Below are 20393 nucleotides of genomic sequence, written 5' to 3' on the forward strand. Positions count from 1 at the left end.
CCCACCCCATTTCCCCCCTTCATGCAGGCTTCACAAACAGCTGATGGGTTTGAGTAAATGCTCTGTGGTGATTTGCTTGAAAGAATCAAGTTCCAGATGGAGTACCAGGAAAAGTGAAAAATTATTAACGTCTGCATTGTGACACTAACACAAACTAACTTGAGTTCTTGTAGTAATTTGTCAACCTGTGAGTTGAATTATATATTGTAATTATCTGGTTTTGATTCCTGTTTACCTCACCCTGAACAAGTGACTATGCCCCTGCCCTTTAACAGCACACCCCTGGACGCCTCTTGTTGGTTAGTAGAAGTGACAAGATCTTGCTCTGAGCCCAGTTCTGTATATTGTAGTGTATTTAGTGTATTTCTCCTGGATCTGGGGCAGTTGGCAGCCAATCCCTCCTCTTTTTAGGAGAGCCTACTTGCCAAGCTTCTTTTGTTTTTTTTTTTTTTTTTGGGTTTTTTTTTTTTTTTTTTTTTTTGATTTTGGTTTTGTTTTGGTTTGGGTTTTTTGGTTTTGTTTTCCAAGTGGTCCTGCTGTTACCCCAAGCTCTTATTTCAGTAGAGGAATGGGAAAACTTAGAGCTCAGGTACTGAAGACTTTTTCTGCTGCATGTAAGCACGGGAGGTACAGAACTGAAGTTTGGTAAGCTGAGCTTTACTGAAGGCAAAACCAGACTGAACTGTTTTGCACTGCACTGGAGCGTGTTGTGGAGGCCAGGCATTCATGATGCTTGATGTAAGACCAAGTCAAAGCAAATTTATTATTATTTAGTTTAGAGAATTCCTCCAGTGACTAGTTGCCAGGAACAGTGTGTTCTCAGCAAGGGCAACTTGTTATGTCTGTGTTTCTGCTACTGACTCCCCCCCATGGAGGAGATGCTGGGCTGAGTGTAATTTTTCATTCAGCCTTATATGGCAAATCTAAAACTAATGAATTTCTTTGTTATGTGAAAGTTACAGAATGTCAATTCTTTAAGGAGTAATGTTCATCAGATTTTTAAATACCATAGCTGATCCTTACGAATGCCTCTCTTTTTATGCAGGATGCTTTCAGGACTCTAAATGTGAATGTGAAGCCGGTCTACTTGTTCATGAAAGCATTGATTAATATAGTGAAGGCTTGCTTTAAAAATAGTTGAATTAGTAATTGATTTCTACAGGTGCTCTGGCTATGTGAAAGTCCAGAGCACTGAGTAACAGACCCATGTGTGTATATGTCCACCTTGGTATGTGCAACTTTATTGTGCTTCCTCATTTCTCTACTCAGTATCAAATCTGCTTTTATTTTTTTTGAGTTTATTCAGTATCAGTTGAATCAAGCTTTACTCAGCTACTTGTGTTGTTTCAAATTTTGGCATTATTAGCTACATATACTGTAAAGTAATGCAACATTCTTTAAATTCTTGGGATTTTATTCTTGCTAAGTCTTGAAATTGTCTGTTTTCTTCAGAATAAAAACTCTTGAAAGAGGTGAGACTTCTGGTTTGATCTGAGCTACTGCTGAAACAAAATGAAATCTTAACTTTTGTTGCATGACTAGGTGAGCAAGCTGAGTTAAGGGCTAGTATCGAGACAAGCAGAAACAAGTTTCAATGTGTCAAAACAACAGTGAAAGCAAAGTTTGCAAATATTTTTTCAGCAGTTGATTCTGTGATTGACTTAAACTAATGGAAAATTATTCAGAACAGATTCTTGCCCTGCCTTCAGGGAAGACTTTTTTAAGAACTCTTCAATCTGCCTTAAGTTTCCTAATTAAAGGTGAAAGTGAGGGTACTACAGTTGTTTGTTTCTTTAGGGATTGTATAATAGTCAGTAAGCAAAAGATCTAGATCAGCCTAGAAGCAGGAGATGTTTTAACTAGACAAGTCTTTTCATCTTGGGGATGGGAGGGGGGGCAGAGGAAGGTGTGCTGTCTGATCTCAGTAGCTTTTTCCCCCCCCATGTTTCATGGTCTTTTTACCTTCAATCTGAGTCAGATGTTCAAAGTGCCAGGTAAAGAAAATGGATTATTGACCAGAATTCACTCTGTGTTTGGTTCATAGTGAGCAGACAAATTCTTGAAGTTCTGTAGTAGTCTTACTTTGGATGTTGCTGTTTTGTTCTCAAAACTATTTATGGGCCCTGCAACTTTATACTTCTCCTTAGTGTGATAAAGGCTTTATTTTGAATGTAGTCACTCAAGCTGTGTTTCCAGCTGAACAAAGAAAGTTTAAAAAAAAATTTTTTTGCAAGAATTAAAAAAAAAAATTCTTGCATTTTGAATAATGCAAGAAATCACTTGCCTTTCCCTACTTAATGTGCTGGCTTCATTTTACACTTTCCAAAGTATTTGTGCATGAGAGTTTGTTTTCTTTCCCCTGCTGTGGTTTCCAGAATGGCTTATATGGTTTCTGTGAGGATTCAAACTTACTTGTTAGAGAACAAATCAAGAGTTGCTTCTCAGAACAAACTTGTTTCCCAAAGAAGTCTTTGATTCCTCTATGAAAATATGATTACAGAATTATTCTTCAATGTTCCTAATCAACATTGCTATACCAGAAGTCTAATATTAGTATTATCAGTATTATTACAATATTTTCTGATTTTGTTGCAACCATCTTGTATTGCATCCAGCATTGTCACCATAGTTGAAACAGTGAAATAATTTTGGACTTTAATATAATTCTTATGTGAATTATGAGTTATTCTGCCCACCGTCCATACTTAATCCTGATGTACATGTACTGCTGCACCAAATTTCAAGTATGTCATTAGATCAGTGTCCTTGTTTGAGGACATCACACTCTGATATCAGTCTGCATTTTTGTTTAAACACCAGAGACCTGTTTGCTCATTGTTTTTGATGACGAGTGTCCTCCTTCCTGCTCTTTGGTTGGAGAGTATAGTCTGTCGTTCCACACAGGTGAAGGTGTTCAAAGTGTTCATTTTCTTCAGTTGGGAAGCTTTGTCCATGAGTGCATCTTCAGCCAGACTGCCTTCTCAGATCCATTGAACTTCTTCCCGCCCATTCAGGTTTTAATTGCTCTGAAAGCCTCCTTCTGGCAGATACCCCACCCACTGCAACCATATGTTATGAATCTGAGGTTTTTCCTGCCTCTGGTCTCATTTCTGGTACTAGGAGCCTTTCATATGGAGTGCTACAGACGTCATCCAGCTGCTTTGGACAGTTTGATCTTCTCTCTCATTCACATCTTTGTGGTTTTGGTACTTAGGTGCAGTCTTAGTGCTTGTTAGGAGCTTGTCACTGTATGTTGCAAGGGCTCTGTGCTGTTTTTTGTTTGTGAATCTCCACTCCCTGTGTGGTCAGTTGTTCTCCATCATCTGTCCATGTCAGTCCCACCCCTTTACCTTTCCATTGGGTTTTGGGTGAGGGTATATGGCTCTCCTCTGCTGGAGAGGACATTGGAATTGTTTTGTCATTTGGCTAATCTTGGCTCATCTTCATAGAAGATGGAGGCAGTTAACTGGTATGGAATTGCTTTCCAGTGACTCTGAAGGGGTCCCACGTGGGTCTGCAGTTGGCAGTGTACTGCTGGAGCCCCAGAGCTGATCACAAACCTCCCTCTCCTCTCTGTTTCAACTCAAATGTCTTAAGTAACTTCTCCAAAATCTTCAGCTGCCTCTGCTGTGCATTCCTGCCTTGAAGGGCAGGAAAAAGGCCTTCAGTGCAGAGCACAGTCTCTAGGTGCTCTGCATCAAGGGGTGAAGAGTGAAGTTTTTCTTTGCTGGGATTCTGAATGTTGTTTCTATGTTGCTGCTCTGATGTCTGAAGACTAGGAACTTGGGAATGCTTACTGTCTTAAAATCCTGGTTTGGCTAACTTTAAAAAATTTCTTTTTAATTCCAGAACATTTGAATCTTCTTGGGAAACATGAAAACAAAGAACTGCTTTTTAAATATCTTTCAGGACAATTGACACATTCCAGGGAAAAGAAGTTGGTTTTATTTCCTGCAAAGTTCAGAAGAATCTGCATTCTCTGAGATTTTAAAGAATTCTAAAATGAAAAGGGTTTAAAATTTATCTTTCAAAATGAATGTTGGGAAGTCCGATGACAAAGCAAAGAATGGGTTGAAGTCTTCCTTACTTATAAGGGATGAAAATGGAAATAGCTATGCATGTGACAGAGGTACACCTTCCTCAGAGAATTGTGCCACCAAGATACGTGGTAATTCAACTGCCCAAAATATAGGGGCTGAGCGTGAGGGTGATACCATTTTTGAAAATAAGAGTGACTTCAGAAGTCTTTTAAAACAGCAGTGTATTGAAGTACTTGATCTGCAGAACACACCTGGTAAATACAGCTGCACAGGAGCTCCATCAGGAGATACAGATGCTGCACACAAGTCTTCTGGGACTGAGCAGACTTGTATGTGTTCTTTGAACTGTGGCTTGGAAGCAACGACAAGCTTAGTGAAAGGTGATTTTGCTATGGCAAAAATGCAAAATCAGAGCATCAAACACTCAGTGCCTTACAGTCAGACTGACTCTAAGTCTGTACTAACTCTTCCTGCTTCAGAGGAGAACATGCAGTCCCTGGAAAATGACAGGGCATGCTGCCAGCTGAGCACATTGGATGTTACTAATGTTACAGGTGAAAATCTGAGAACTGATCAAAAAGATGACATGCATCTGGGGGAAACATTGGTCTCTTCTGAAGTATCTATGTCAGAGAAATTTGATAGAACCAGCTCAGAAAGAACATCTAACTTCACCTCTGCAGGTCTTGAGGACTATCAAAAAAACTCTATAAAAAATGATAATGAATCACAGGAAACAGAAGCACAGGCTGTAGAACTACCTGCTGGATGTATAGATCCTTATAAGCTAGATGCATTATCATCATGCATTAATATTAATGAGGATGACCAAGTGAAATCCTTGCAGATTTCTCCTTTCCATGAAAAAACTGGGAATTCCAGTGCTGAAACATGCATGGATATTGTTGTAAATAGTGTGCACCCTCTCCCAGTAGATCAAATGGATGGAGAACAAGTATCAAACAAAACTAGTGAACCTCTAACCAAAGAACAAAGTATCTCTGGAAATGCTGCTCTTCAGAATATGCACAGCATTCCTTCTGTATCTTGCACTGTTCCAAAATTAAAGAAGACGGTTATGCCTGAGCTGAAATGCGAAGCAACTTTTTTAGTCTTCAGTCCAACAGCTGATAAAAGCAATTCATCTCTATGTACTTCAACTCCTAAAGAACAATCAAAAAATAGGACTTTTTCTGTTTCAGCTTTGGAAGAACTTGGAGACAAGTCTTCTAGACTAAGACAAAGTGAAGCATTTGTAGGAGGGCGTAGCAGGCCTGGGCTTAAAGCTAGTTCAGATCAAACTGCAAGAAAATCAACGGGCAGGTCTCCTATTGCATCAACAATAACCAAAGCAAGGAAATCAGAGATAGTTAGTTTTCCCAAACCTAATTTTAAAAATGTTAAGCCAAAGGTTGTGTCTAGATCTGTGCCACAGCCAAGAGACAGTGCAGCATTAAAGCAGTCTCCCCAGTCCCGTCAACTATCATCTGTCTCCTCACCTTCAAGGGCTGGTTCCCCAAGGCAATTGTCCTCCTCTATAAAAGTGCTGAAAAAAACAGTAGATCCAGCTAAAGATGCTAAGGTGGAATTGCCTGTAAATAAGCCCCATAAGCTACATGTTAACAAACACCTTTTCACTAGCCAAGTCGATCATGCCACAGCACATCCCAGAAATGCTTCTCATAAGGTTTCAAAAACACCTGCATTAAAGTTAAGTCTGCAAGACATTGACAAAGTGAGTGCTACCCATCCGGTGTGCTCCTTGGCTTCTGCTGCGCTTCCAGCACCTACAGAGAGCTCAAAAGAGATGTTAAATGATAAAATGGAAAGTTCAAACTCCTTAATGACACCTTGTTCTCAAAACATCGACCTGACCAAAGGTGAAGAAGAACAAAGCAGCAACATGGGAGTGCTTCTGGAAGACCCATTGGTAAAAGATAAGGCAAACGAAACATTTGAAGTGCATGCTGTTCCTTTGGTAAGTTTTTTTGCTTTCATGCTTACTTGTGTGTTTTGTACATTTGCAGAAAAGGAAATTCAGTATTGCACAGTGTGAAAATTATGGAATAGGTCTGATGTCTGCAAATGTAGATGTAGTGTTGATTTCTACATGAAGTCTCTCCCTAGTAAAGGCGCTGAAGTATTGTTTTACAGATTAGTTGCAGTTGGCTTCAACTGCAATGTAGTGTCTCCACCTTCATCTTGTTCCGTAACACAATTTTTTTAGTAGAGTCCTTTTTTAAGGTTTGTAAGAAATCTAATAAAAGCAAACAAGTCTTAGTTTAGTCAATCTTGTAAAATTGCCTAGCATAACTTGGTGATGTTTTCTAAAGACAGCTTTTAATGTACATTTCTTCAAGATTATTCTAGTGATGCTGTAACTTCACATAGACATTAGAGATAAAGTGCTGTTTTGGGAATTTTCTTTCAAAACGTGCTTTAGAACTAAAGTAGACTTTTAAAAATTAGTTGTGTAAATGTTGTGCTTATATGAACAGTAACAATAAGTCACACAAAACCCAGAGACCAATAAGTTGGTGAAACATCTTATTTTTAACAACTTAATTTCACTGTCTCCTCTGTATAATTTAGGAGTTTTTTTGTTTTAAGTAGAGCTGGGACTCATTAGAGTAGTTGGGAGTAGTCAGTAAATATTTCTCATGCGGAGGGCATATACCTGGTTTTAGGCAGTCAGCCAGCTGGAAGGTGCAAACTTCCTGGCCGGGAGGTATGCATGTGCTGGTTGGTTGGGAAATATTTTGGGATGAGTCAGCTGCCTGTCAGGAGAAACACGCTGCTTCCAAATGCACGGGAAGAAGGTTAAGAGACAAGGAGAAGGGGAAAAAAGGGAAGAGCGTCAGAATTGGGTTGACCAGGATTTCAGGAGGTGTAGTAGGAACACAGTCTTGGTGCTTTTTGGAGTCTCTCTTGTTACTGGCTTGTGGATTCAATAGCTTACATTAAATTAGTGAAATGGAGGCAGCAGCTGTTACTGGTAAAACTGTTGTCTGAATTTTTGACAGGCCTTACTAATTTGCCAGAAAAATTTCAGTGAAGCTCAGTATATGGGAGAAGCTACTTAGAACATTTTTGAAACATTGCACAAGAAAGTAAAAAGTACTATTATTTGGCTAATAATTTAACTTGAAAACCTAAGTAAGCATGAAAGCAAGAATGGTCTATTTTAATTCTACAGTCTTTAAGAGTTTGCATTCATTGTCAGTCCTTACTTTTGGTATGAAGAGTTGGAGAGAGTGCTTTTAATTCATTCCCTTGCCAAAAAGGAAAACTTTGTGATTTTAATTGTTCTGCTTGTACCTGGAGAAGCAATAGAGAAATTTCTATAAAATGCACAGTAGACATATCAGCTGGATTAAATTTAAGAGTGGTCTTCTTAAGTGGAAAAGTACAAATTAACATCTGAAAATGAACATGAAGATTGTCATTGAAAATTACAAATTTGGTACTCTGACCGAACTGCTGCAGTCAGCTTGAGTCACAGAAAAGCACATGAAGAGCTGAACTGTCAAGTGTGTCTTTATAGGCTTGACAGGAGTGGCTGTGAACTAAAGGTTGTATAAACTGGAGCAAGAATTCTGTGTGAAACATATATAAACCAGTTTCACACATATAAACCAGTTATTTTATACTGTCCTGGATCTACTCCTGCACTTATGTTTTGTCTATGGCACCTCATTGTGAAGGATTTTAAGCTGTTGTGACATAAGACCTAGATCAGGAAGCTAATTACAAGGACTGTGACATTTCAGGTAGTACAGGACAACTAAATTTTCAGGGCCGTGAACATGTGTAGTTCATTGGTTAAGGTCTTGGGAGTGGGTGTAGTCATGTAATTGAGTGGTTTAATTAGAGTTTGGGGAGGAAGAAATTCTGATGACCTCTGTAACCTCTTTTTAGTGTGTTGGTCATTACTAGTGATTAGCTTCAAACGAATAGGTTTGCATTGCTGAAGGCCATTCAGGAGATTGTTCTTGAGGTTCTGAACTGCAGATGTTGACAGTGGCGTAAAGACTAAGCATGTTTCCTACTTGGGTGGTCAATATTTCATTGCAGATGCTGCAGAGGGAGATCTTTAGTTTCTCACAGTGGTGGTGTGTGGGTTGAATTGTTGTTGGCTTTTTGTTTTCTGTTTTTTTCTTAAAACAGATGCCTTCTGTGAAAGATGGAACAGCACAAGGGAAAAACATACCAAAGAAAGATCAAATCACACTACGAAGTGTATTAACTCCCAGGGTTAAAATGGTGCCATCTGTGTCGACCTTGAAGAAAGGAAGTGAAAATAAAACTATCAGCACTATTAAAACACCTTCTCACAAAGAAGCTCTTATGTCATCGAACTCTGGTAAGAGAATTTTTCACTGGAATATTACCACTTAACTAGTTTCTTAAAATTAAGGTATCATACTTAAGGTACTTTCTGACACAACTTTTAGGGTAGTACAGAGCTATATGTCAGTGTTAAATACAATGCTGTCTAAATTGTAAATTGCTAATACAGGATGTGTGCTATTATGAAAATCAATATTAAATATTATTTATATTTGGTTCTATAATAGGATTTTGTGAAATTACAACTAAAATTACTTGAAAGAGGGAAAAATAGAGTGCTCAGGTACAATGCTCTTGTGATAAGCAACTGCATGCTACCCCAATGGGAATGAGTCCTTATTTCAGGACATAACATATTTTGTTCAACCTAATTTTAGCACAACTCTGTAGTTTCTAGAAAGGGGAGAACATAATTGAAGGTGAGACTACTGCTTGAGCTGCTAATTAAACTCAGACTGATTAGTAGCAAGGGCAGGGATGAATCTCTCATCTAGTCTGTAGGCTGCTGCTCAAATCTCATGACTAGAAACTACATTCTGTAACTGTATTATAGGGATTCAGATGTGCTCTGGTAGATTATGTGCTGGGTTTTTTTAACCAAGTGTGGCAATCTAACTAGCTGCAAAGGTAGCCTGTCTATGAATGACTACACTACAATGCACTGTAATTTGGAGAGTACACACCCAGCTATACCCAGTAAAACCTGTTCTTTTTTTTATTTTTTAACCCACTCAATCTAAGATTATAAAACAGTAAAAAAAAGTCCTCTTAATTATATACAGGTGGTGAAGTGTGATAAAATCTGTGTATGTATGTATGCCTTTATGGGATGAGTCCCTCAAAGAAAGTGAGTATAGACTATTCTCCCACTTGAGGCTTGCTCATGTGGGGCATTTGCCCAGTGAAGCAGGCACCAGCCTGTAGGCTGCCAGTTTCTTGGAGAACTCATCACTCCTCTAAATACCAGCCCAAACCTTTCCTGTCTGTAATTATGGCCTTAGAAGAGGAGAGATGGATATAGATATACAGTTTTCCTTCAGGTTATTAGTCCAGATAGGATTTATGATACTGTCACTAGAAACAAATATAAGCATAGGTGAGTTATAGGACTAACTTCTTCTCTTCAGAAAAAGAAAATTACTTTCAGAAGAAACAGAAGTAATTTGCTGTTTAAAATAAAAACATTTACTCCCCAGATTTTTTTTTAAATAAACCTGTCACTCCTTAGCCAATTGATGTGCATTGAAATGATGGTAGTCAGTAGAATATTTTCCAAATTTTTCCTACTGGAAAAAGGCTGCTTAAACTAAAAGCAAAAAGTAGCACTTGCACATTTCAAACTTGTGGCATGATCTGGTAAGACTGGAACTTTAATGCTGCACATGAGAAGAAATTTTTTTTCTCCATGCCCTTTCTCCAGTTCCATGTTCCTGGTTTACTGGTCCTAGCAGATATTACCCTTCATCTTCCTTATGCAGTGTTTTTGTGCTACAAAGTAGGGTTTGATGCATTCAACTGTATCAGATTAAGTTCCCCATCCCTTACAAAGGGAGTTTTTAAAAATGTGTCCTTGCTCCTTGCAAACCTTGTACTGATGCAAATCATAGGATAGGATTATGGGGTGGGATATGGGGCAAAGTAGGAGTTATTTAGAATTGCTGCTAAACCCCCACAGTATTATGTGACCACGCCTTTCAGGTAAAACCATACTTACTGCTGCTTACCCCTTCTGTTTTTAACATTTTTGAAGTAAAACTATACATACACTTTTTGTGACAGAGTGGCAGTTTGTAAACCAAACCCAGTTACTTCTTTAGGCTAAAGCATTCCTGAAGGGGGATAACCATTTTTTCCAGTGGAGTAATTTGAACACTTTGGTATTAAACTTCAGCCCCCAGATAAATCATTCAGTAGCTGTACAGTTGTTTGCTGTCAGGATTTTGTCAGACTACAGACAGACCAGCTAAATCCAGAAAGGAAAGGACTTCTGAAGGTTGCCTAGTCCAGCCCCTGCTGCCTGTAACTGGGTCATTACTGAATTCAGACTACGTTGTTCAGTTGTTTGTCAAGTTGAGTTTTAAAAATGTCCAAATCCTAATGAATTTGTTTCTTCCTGAGGTACTAAAGTATGTGCAGCTATTTCTTATCCAGTTACTGATAGTATTTGGATCATTGGGCAACAAGAGAAGTTTATGTAGTTGAATTCATTAAATACTCTGAACAAGACAAGTAATAGTATAGTTCTATGTCAACTCTCACACGTGTGTGGTGAGGGACAGAAGTGGTGCATCTGTCCAAAATGTACTAGTGTGTGTATTATTCCTAGAATAATCAAGAGCTTGTGAGGGCTGTCTTCATATAATGGCTGTTCAAGAAATGAAAGAAAAAAATGCCATATATAAAACACCAGTTACAAGATCCTTAGAACTTGTCAGGACTTAAGATTTTGGTAATTTTTTTTTACCACTTGGAAAACTTAAGTACTCAGTGGTAACATACTAACCCAATAGAAAGAATTTCTTCTCAGGAAATTTCCTGATTCTCACCTGAACAGCAGGAGAGAAGAACTCATATCCCAAACACTCGATTTCTGTGAGGTTATTTGCAGAGCATATTAGGCTAGAAATAACTGCGTTTATTTATTTCAAAATGGTTGCTGAGCATTGTTCACCACTATTGGTGTATTTTAGCTGGAACTTGAAGTTTTTGCTGAATTAGAAATAGGTTCTCAAAAAGACAAGCCCGCCTTGATCCAGTGTACCAGAGTGATTTGGGAAATGATGAAGCCCCATTTCTGCAACTGTGACCAGATTTGCTGCAAGCTAGATGCTTCTGTTTATCTCTTTTCTTCATAAGAGGGGATGACACATGCACTTGAAGACAAAAATCTGAATTCTCTACAGATAACTTTTCCATTGGCTGGTGTGTAGGTTTCTGTAGTACTGGATGGCAGGCTGTATGTCTTTTGCTATGTTTGTTTTCTGTCAATGAAAACATTTATTAGAATTTAAAACACAGAATAGCATTTTTGACTTACCCATTTTTACTGGAAGGGATATATAATTTTGGAGCCCTGGTAGAGGACTTTGAACTAGTTTCAAAATCAAAGCAACTGTTGTTTCTCTTCCCATGAAATACACAGAGCCTTCTGATTTGGATGTGTCATAGCCAGTGTGGAGGAGTAATAGCCTGATAATAGTTGAGGTGTTACGGTTTGGGAAGAGTCATGTCTTTGCCTCACCTGAAGGGAGGAGTTGAAGGGGATTGGAGAAGCCAAGGAGCTTTGGTGTTCCCATGGAACATCGCTCCATGATTTTCTGCTATCATACCTCCCCCAGCAACTGTATATTACCACCTGTGCAGTTGAACAAAAGCACTGTGACAGTTTGAGCCACAGGAAATTATTTAAACATCACCAAATGGGAAACTAAAAGATTTACAGTAAATCTAAAAATGTATATGCCCACCAGTGCCTTTTTTACCATCTTTTGTGGACTAGCTAGGACTAGGACAAGCTACCTGAAATTGTGTAAAGGAGAGGAGCTTTACCTGCAAGTAAGACTTCTGATATGCTATAACTTCATCTTCAGTTCTGTCTTAAAATTACACTATTAGTTTACATTATTTCTCATTTTAAGAAACTTCACATTCTTTTGGATGTCTTAGCTCTGTCAAGATGCTTTCTATGTAATTGTAACTCTGGGAATCTAAAAGTATCAGTAATACTATTCCTCTGCTTACTGTTAAAAGACTTGCAGAAATAAATGGGAACCACATAAATCATCTGTGTAACAAAAATGTCTCTGTCTGGTGGGGGTTTTTGGACATTTCGGGTACCCTTTTGTCTCTGATGTAAGTCACTGATATTTCCTTCAGCAGTAATACCAGCCCTGTGCTTTACTTCTAATTTCCATTAATCTAGTGCAGTGGTCACTCCCTTTTTCTCTTGAGGGTATTTTCATAGCATTTAACAAGACTACTGAAAGCTTGGATACAGAGAAGCTTTAAAGTGTGAATTCTGTGTTTCCTTAAAGATATTTTTTGAACAAGTGAGTCCTTTCCCTGATGACAGGTTGATCATACTGAAGGACTTTGCCTGTGTTCTGCGACTACTGGAAGCATGGGAAAAATAATTCCCCAAATGGTATGGAAAATGAGTATGCAGGATTAGCGATACTTTGAAATACTGATTTTTTTTTTTTTTTGTAGTTCATAATTACTAAATTCCTGCAGCAGAATTTTGGCTTGATCATACATTAAATGTGTGATTGAGAGAAGCTTCCATAGTTAAACCGAGCAGGCAGTGACAGATTAAGACTCAGTTTGTTAGTGAGTGTTATTGCTTTTTATTGCACAAAGAAAGGCTTCTCAGATGGAAAATTCAAACCAAATGGTTTCAGTCAGTTTTCATACAGCTGGAGACATATATAAACTTGATAATTCAGGACTTCTTGGTACAGCCTTTCACAATACTAGTGAAGCAGGACCAAAACAATTTAGTTCCACTAAGCATTCTCACAGTCCTTGAGTCTTTGTTCTGACACTGATCTAGGAGCCAACCCAAATGTAGTTACTGAAAACAGTTTTTCAGCTTGTATCATTCCTTTTATCTACCACGTGACTCTTTAAAGCTTGATTGACATGCTGCCAAGAGGAAACAAAATATTTAGAAGGAAATATAACTTCCAGGTTCTCTGGATTGACACAGTCATGACTTTACTCAAAATCCTAGAATAGACAGTCACTTGTAAAGATGTTCACATATTTTCTCACAAACGGGTCTGGAATGCACCAGGGTTAAATTTTCATTTCAGCCAGTATTTTTATGCTTTTTTTTTTTTACAGAGCAGTCAGTTTCTTTTGTGGATCCTAAAAGCAGGTTCTTCATAAACTAGCTTACCCAGGATGATTGTCTTTCTTAGTCCAGATTAGTGAGTTTAAGTCTCATTTTCTTTAATATATCTGTACTAATTAAAGCCTGTGTTAAAAGTGAACTTAAAACTTGCATGTTTCCCTTCAGAAGTATAGGAAGGAGGAAGCTAAAACATGACACAAAGCTTGTGTCATACTCCTTCTTTGGTTGTCATAATCCAGACATCTTCTCTGCATAGTGATTCTGTATCTCATGGCCAGTTCTCTAAACTGGGGAAGAATTACGCTGTGTATCCAGAAGGACTTTTGTCCAGTTGATGAGTTTGTGAGAGTTCAGAAAACAGTGTTAATTGTGAGGGCCTGAGAGCCTTGCTGTTCACTGTTTCTCCAGTCAGTTGAGTTGGACTCGCCTGGTAATGTTTCCAGTCTACTTCGCCCTTACTTCCTGGACATCCTCAACAGGAATGGTTTGCTGGAAGCTGCCTGGAGCAATATATTTACTTGTGCCAAGTATTGACTGTTAAATTCCTGCCCCAGGTGTTGATCATTCAGCTACAAAATGGTCAAGTCACAATCTGAAGCCAGAAAGGAGCCATAAAATGATGTAATCTGAATTGAAGCTTTGTCAATTTGCTTTTGGCCTTGACTACATACACTATCAGAAAACCTTAACATAATTTGGACACCTATTTTCTTTTGTTACTTTTCATTAACAAGGAATTCTTCCTGTGGGATATGTTCAGTATGTGTTTTTGCAAGCCTTTCATAGGGTTCTTCAAAAAAAAAACGTATTTTGGAATAAAATACTTCCTATTTAGCTTTGGAAGTCAAGTTGACCATGAAAAACAAGTAAAAATGAAAGGGTTTTTGTTTGTGACGTAGTATGGGATCTGTTTCTGTGAATGATTTCAAATAAACTGGATTATTTATCTCTGTATAATTTGGATGGGGTTATCTGAGTTTTGAGGGGATGGGAGAGAAGAGGGAGAAGGAGTTGGAAATATTTGAGTTTATGGGTAATTCAGACAATATGGCTTTCAAAAGGGGGCATTTCATGCTGTCAGTGTTGCTTAAGGTGCCATCAGTGACCATAGTTCAGGAAATAAATTTTTCCCATATGTTCCCAGACTTTTTACAGGCAATTTTGTGACGAGCCCCATAAGTTTTAGTGTTTTGTACCTGTACCAAGAAGCGTGATCGTACTTGCAGAGACTGATTCTAACAGTCAGCATATTGACGCTGTCAGAAGTGTGAATGTATCTATAAGAATATTCTCCTTTAGGAGAGAGGTGTGCACTACTTCCCTGCAGGGGAATTTCTTGGTGCCTAGTCATTTACTTGCTAGGGCATGCTGGTGTCTTCAATAACTCTTTATGTGTACTGCTTAGTTCTGAATTCTCTCAGGGTAGGTGTAAAGGAGGAGGGAAGTACGCATAATTGTCTTCCAGAAGAAATTTGTATTTGTTTGGCTGCAGAGAGCTTCCTCTTTCATTCAAGAAACACATGAAGTCCCGCAACAGAGAACTTAAGATTTGTAGATAACGTGAGTTTTAAAGCTGCAATCTAAGTCAAACAAAATTCAGTGCCAGACATAAAGGCTGTGTGGTAAGGAGAGTTGTACAATAATGAAAAGTATGATTGGATGAACTCCATCCACCAACCTGGTGGTTTGCTTCTGCCCCAGCTTACCTTGCAGTACATTGATTTGACTTTTTCTGCCCAGTACTCCTAAACAGACTGAGCGTTAACCACAGCTGTGTTAAAGCTAGTAGTTGGGATTGGATTGTTCAAGCCAGCATGCAGCCTGTGAGAGTCTCCTGGCAAAACCCGAGGGGGCAAGCTTTGTGAGCACTACTGTGCCTGGGAAGCTGGTGTAAAACTGTCTGCTGTCCAGAGATGGGCTTTGCTTGGGCTCATAGGAGGTTGGTAGCATGACTGTGCAGACTGCATGGTCCCTCATGGGGCTGCTCTAGTTCAGTCTTCAAAAGGAAAAACTTAAGATGGACTAAATCCAGCAGGCATCATTGTGGGCAAACAGGAGGTGAGAGAGCAGGTGTGAGCTCAAACTTGAGGCCAGGGTAGAAAAGGGCTGTTTCTAGGTGCTGGACAGGTTATAATGCAAGGGGTTGAAAGCAAGATGAGGAAGGGAGAAGTCTCTGATTGTAGAAGGGTTTAATTGGGAGGAAATCTGCCACATTTCAAAGCTGGACCTAAGAAGGGGCGAAAGTGAAATTGAACAGTAGGCATACATGAGACTCTACTCTTCCTTTCTCTTCCTCTAACTGAAAGCACCCCAGTCACTCTTCTGATGGTAGGATCATTTGAGGGAAGAAAAAGGGTTGTTTTGGTTGTTGGTAACTGCTTATAAATGCTCTGAAATAGTGATGATTTGATCTCCAGTTTTAGTCCAGGAGTGTTTAGCTGAGAGGGGAAGAACATGTGAACACCTACCTGCATGGCTGCTGACACCATAGTTAGATTTTTGGCACTAGCTTACTGCTGGTTCCTTGCTACCAGTCTGAGGGTTGTAGGGGAAAGGGAAGAATGCTGTCCAAGTCTGTATCAATGGAGAATTGAATCTTGCCATAGTATATAAACTGTTCTCTGACCAGCTGTTACCTGCTAAATAGTAAATGTCTCTCTGACTTTCAAGAGCCAGGGATAACTTGAAATTCCCTGGTTTTGTCCATGTTTATGTTGAATATTTGAGCATTCATAGCAACATAATGTAACTGTGTCCTGTCTTTTTGGTAATTTTGGTAGTAATTTGAGACTTTAAAAGGGAGACAGAATCAGAAAGACATTACCTCAGAATTACAAAACATACTGTAACCAGTCTTCCTTCCTTGAAGGATCACTGATACATGTATAGCATAATGGATAGTGTAGTTAATAATGCTGAGTGGCTAATCAGGCAAACTGGGGAGCTTGCAGCCATCAGAAAACTGTTGGTATTGCTGCTGCTTCACACTGTTTGAAATGGCAACCATAGGCACTCTTACATATATGTCAAGATTGATCTGCTGGAAACAATACCAAAGTCCAGTTTGTTTTTCCATTATTTACTTGCACTTTTCAGTAGATGCCAAAAAAATCTTGTTTTCTTGGAGGTTTACTCCATGGTGCTTTATCAAGACCTTGTACTGTAGGCTTAGACAGGACTTTTTGCCAGCTAAGAAGTTGAACATTTTTAAAACAGAGCCCTTTGAATTTTTAAACTCACAGAGAAAATCAGAAATGCATTAAGCAAAAATCCAAAATTCAACATTTTCAAGAGGTTAGACATTGAAGGGACGAAACAACTATTATTGTTAGCTTTAGGTTTAAACAAAAGCAGCAACAACAAAGAGTATCCTTCAAAAAACTCCTTTTGCACTTAGTGTGCTCAAAATTTGTGTTTGGAAAAGGCTTCCAACCACTCATTTCCAGATGCCATGTAGCTCAGTGAATTCCAGTTGCTCAGTGTGTTCAGCTCTAGATGTAAAATGTGTTGATGTGTTTTAAAATGGTGGACATGAAGTTTCAGAATTTGTGAATATCTATTTGGCTTTACAGTCTGCCTCATGTCAACATTCTGTCATTGTGTGGTTTTTTAGGCTCCAGTGCTGTTTAAAGGAAGCCTTAACTTTTTCTTGACAATAACCACCTATGATGGATTGATATGAAAGGATGATTATTTGAGTAAGGATATAAAAGCTGACTTCAGAGCTTCTTGAAAAATGAGCTTTGTTCTTTGCTTATTTCCATTCCAATACAAGACAGACTTTAACATAGTTCAAGTAACATGGTTGTTTGCATGGAGACTTTTTTCTAAAGAATTGCCAACTCATTAGTTCACTGTAGAGGAATGCAGTATTGCTGGTATCCCACTTCAGTGACTAGATTGAATTACTGATGAAAGCCTGTTACTTTGATGCTACTGCTTGTTTTGTTTATAATAATGGTTTACTAAATATCCTGCTTTTATGCTCATTTCCAATACTTTAATTTGTGTTCCATATCTTGCTGTTTCTGTCTTCAAAACCTTTGCATTTCATTCTGTGTAGCTCCTTTCTTAGGGAATGGTACTTATTAAAAAACTTCCAAAACCATTAGTTGAAGTAATACCTAGAGTACTTTCTTAATCATCTTTTGTTGTTACTTAAATTCTCCCTCGAGCTGGGCTTTTGAAAAATGCATTTGAGTGCTTGAGTAATTACTTTAATAGAAGCATTATAGGAAAGTACCAAGCAGCATTAAAACTAAGAGAAAATGTGATCTGCTTAGGAAAGGTTTGACATGCTTTTGAAACTGGACATGCTAGAGATTGCTGTGCTCACTGGATGGGTTCGTGCTCAGAGCGCTGCCACACTGCAGCCTCTGCAGAGAGGTTGGGCTTGCTGCAGGTCATGTATAGAGAACATGCTGTACTAGACAAGACTCAGATTTTCACATGCTTACTTTGATTCCTCTTGAGTGAAAATCACTGTGAAGAAAACAGGATTTTGTTCCAGTATGTTTTGGAATGGATGAATGAGTCCAGCACAATGGCAATCAAACATGTTACCTTCACCTTTAAGTAATCAAATACAGCTGATCAAATGCATTTGTTCCTCTAGCTCCCTTTTGTAATGTAGAACATTAACTCACTTAGTCATACAAACTTTAAACACAGTGTTTGCACAGTGACACTTCTTTCTGTTTGTTTTTTGGGGGAGTTGTTTGGGTTTGTACCTTGTTTTGCTGGGAGGGTATTTACAAAAGGAATTCTGACTGGTTTGGATTAGTTATTTTCCTGGTATGTTGACCCATTAATGAAAAATAATTTTAAAAAGCATTGTGGGAAGCTTTATAAAGCTGTCAGGTTTGTTCTATGACATGTAAATGGGACAGAAACTTTTTTGGTCAAACGCATAAATTTGTTTCTGTTGTGTTGTCTGGAGTGCTGTTTCAGAGGTGTTTTTAAAAAGTGTGAATTTTTGGTGTTCTCATAGCGCAACAAAGCTTGTATGCTCTTTAGCATATTCCATGTATTCAATTGTCCCTTTCAATAACTTTCAAAAAATTCTAAAAGATGGCTGATAATTTTGTCTCATAGGTTTAATACCAGCCTGCAGTAAAGCTATGTACAGAATCAGAGTTCTGCATGGTTAGTGACAGGTAGTAATAGTGTTCCTGTGAAGAGACATCTGATGCAAAGCTTGTTTAATTGCTCATTGAAGTTTGTGTGTTATATTCTGTGACCAGTAGTATGTAATAGGCTAATGCAGGTTTAGTATATGTTATGAGGCTTCTCTTTTTGTTTCTGAATTGATCTGAACTGAGGGAAGTAGCTTGGACATACCTTCATTTACCAATCCTGTTCCTGGTTTTGTCTACTTGATACAGGATGTTTTGAGGCAAGTTACCTAATCCTGTCACACCACCTACTGTTGAAAGGCAGACATGGGCATGTTTTTATTTTCTAAAATTTAATGTAATCCCCTTAATGTCATAATTTCCTGGGTTTGGTGCAAATTGCAGGTTTCTTGGTCATAAGTATTTAGGAGTAGAAATCGTGTAGTAGAACTAGTGTTGCTTAAAGTGAAATTACTAGCTAATTTTGTCACATTTCAGCAGTCTTCTAGCTTAAGCAAAGTTGAAATGTTGTTTATTGGCAAGAATTAATGAAGGGTATTCCCTTTAAATAGAAATTTGATTGTTCTATGTAAATTCTTAGACACTGTAGTTGCTTCTTTACCTTTAAGATAAACTGTCAGCTTTGAAAATGGCAGTGGCATAAGAAATCAACATATTTTAGATATATTTTTTAGAAAATATTTTGTTATAAGAAAAACTAAGTCTGTCTTCTATGTTTTTGCACCAAAATGAAAACCTGTTATCCATAATCAGAAAGCTGATACTAAGATCTTGATACTGGGGCTGGTAGGAGTAAACTCAGAGCTGGCAAGAGAAGTCTGTATGTATAACTTCTCTGGGCCATTGAAATTTTAATCTGGGTGCCCACTTCTCAGGAAATAAACTAGAAGCTTAATTTGTCTAAATTCAGATTTTCTTGTGGGAAGTGTATTTGCTTTGTTAGTAATGCAAGAGTGAGCTCCTCCTACACCTATCTCTTGTGTAGGTGCTTTTCCTGTTTGATTAACTTAGCTGTTGGGTGCTGGTATTCAACAAGCTCAAATGAAAGCTGGACTTAATGCAACAATGGTTCTGCACCAACTGGCATTAAGAACTTGTTTTTGGAAGTGCTGTTAAACTAGTTCTGTAGAACTACTCAGTTTTCAGGATATGTATTATATGAGTACAAAGCAATTTGATACTCTCTTGCTGTCTAATTCCTTGAAAGGATACTATCTTCTAGAGTGTTCTGGCCAAGGGGAGTGGGGTTGTGGGTGGATCTGTTTTGGGAAGGAACAAACAGAAGAATCCTTTCCTAGATTGTCTTTGAAATGGAAGTTATATTTTTGTGAGATTGCCAGTACAGCAAACCATAATGTGAGGTGGGAAAATAGAAAGAAGACTTTTCTTTAATATGTGCAGATGTCTGCACTGAAGGCAAATCTATTAAGCTCTTGACTTGTTTCTAAGACTTTAAGTCCTTGGAACTGGTTTTATGCATTTACAGCACTTTTTACCATGTCAATAGGAAGTAGATTAAGCCATTTTATATGGATTTTTACTGTGTAAATATTTTTATTGTAGGCATACACGTGAAAGAAGCAATCATTTAAGTTTCTTTCCTACTCCTTTTGTTCTTATTTCTCCCTACTCTTTCCCCCCTAATTGACAGGTGTAGGATCTTTGCCAGGAGAGAGGCACGCCTCAGTGAAAAATTCCCTTGCCAAATCCAAAGTGCCTGTCAAAAGATCAATGCTTGAGAGAACACCTAGCCTCTCATCAGTCAGCAGTGCTCAGAGCGAGCAAAGTCTTTTCAGCACTAATTGTAAGTATATGTGAGGGTTATGGGTTTTAACTGATTGATAACCAACATCAACTGCTTGTTGGTAAAAATCCTCTTGGAAGGGAGTCCTGTCTGACAAGTACCTGAGTTAATTCTGATTGTACTACTAATAAGTAGTACAATCTAGGTATTTTTTTGCGCCTTTACTTAAAACTGTCCTTTTTGAGACATACTGTCGGAAAGAGCTTTGA

At 38.3% G+C, this 20393-nt stretch overlaps 1 protein-coding gene across 4 annotated transcripts in view; it reads left to right on the forward strand.

Moving 5' to 3' along the window:
* Window positions 1–20393, forward strand: part of MTUS1 (microtubule associated scaffold protein 1) — a 116776-nt gene that overhangs the window by 29341 nt on the left and 67042 nt on the right. For all 4 annotated transcript variants that reach the window (XM_074541438.1, XM_074541437.1, XM_074541439.1 and 1 more), the window contains exons 2-4: window positions 3850–6018; window positions 8208–8403; window positions 20032–20184. In XM_074541438.1, coding sequence (XP_074397539.1) covers window positions 4033–6018; window positions 8208–8403; window positions 20032–20184 — 2335 coding nt within the window. In that variant the 5' untranslated portion in view covers window positions 3850–4032. The remainder of the gene's footprint in view (window positions 1–3849; window positions 6019–8207; window positions 8404–20031; window positions 20185–20393) is intronic.

The sequence above is a fragment of the Zonotrichia albicollis genome, chromosome 5, assembly GCF_047830755.1.
Source record: "Zonotrichia albicollis isolate bZonAlb1 chromosome 5, bZonAlb1.hap1, whole genome shotgun sequence".
NCBI classification, from domain to species: domain Eukaryota; kingdom Metazoa; phylum Chordata; class Aves; order Passeriformes; family Passerellidae; genus Zonotrichia; species Zonotrichia albicollis.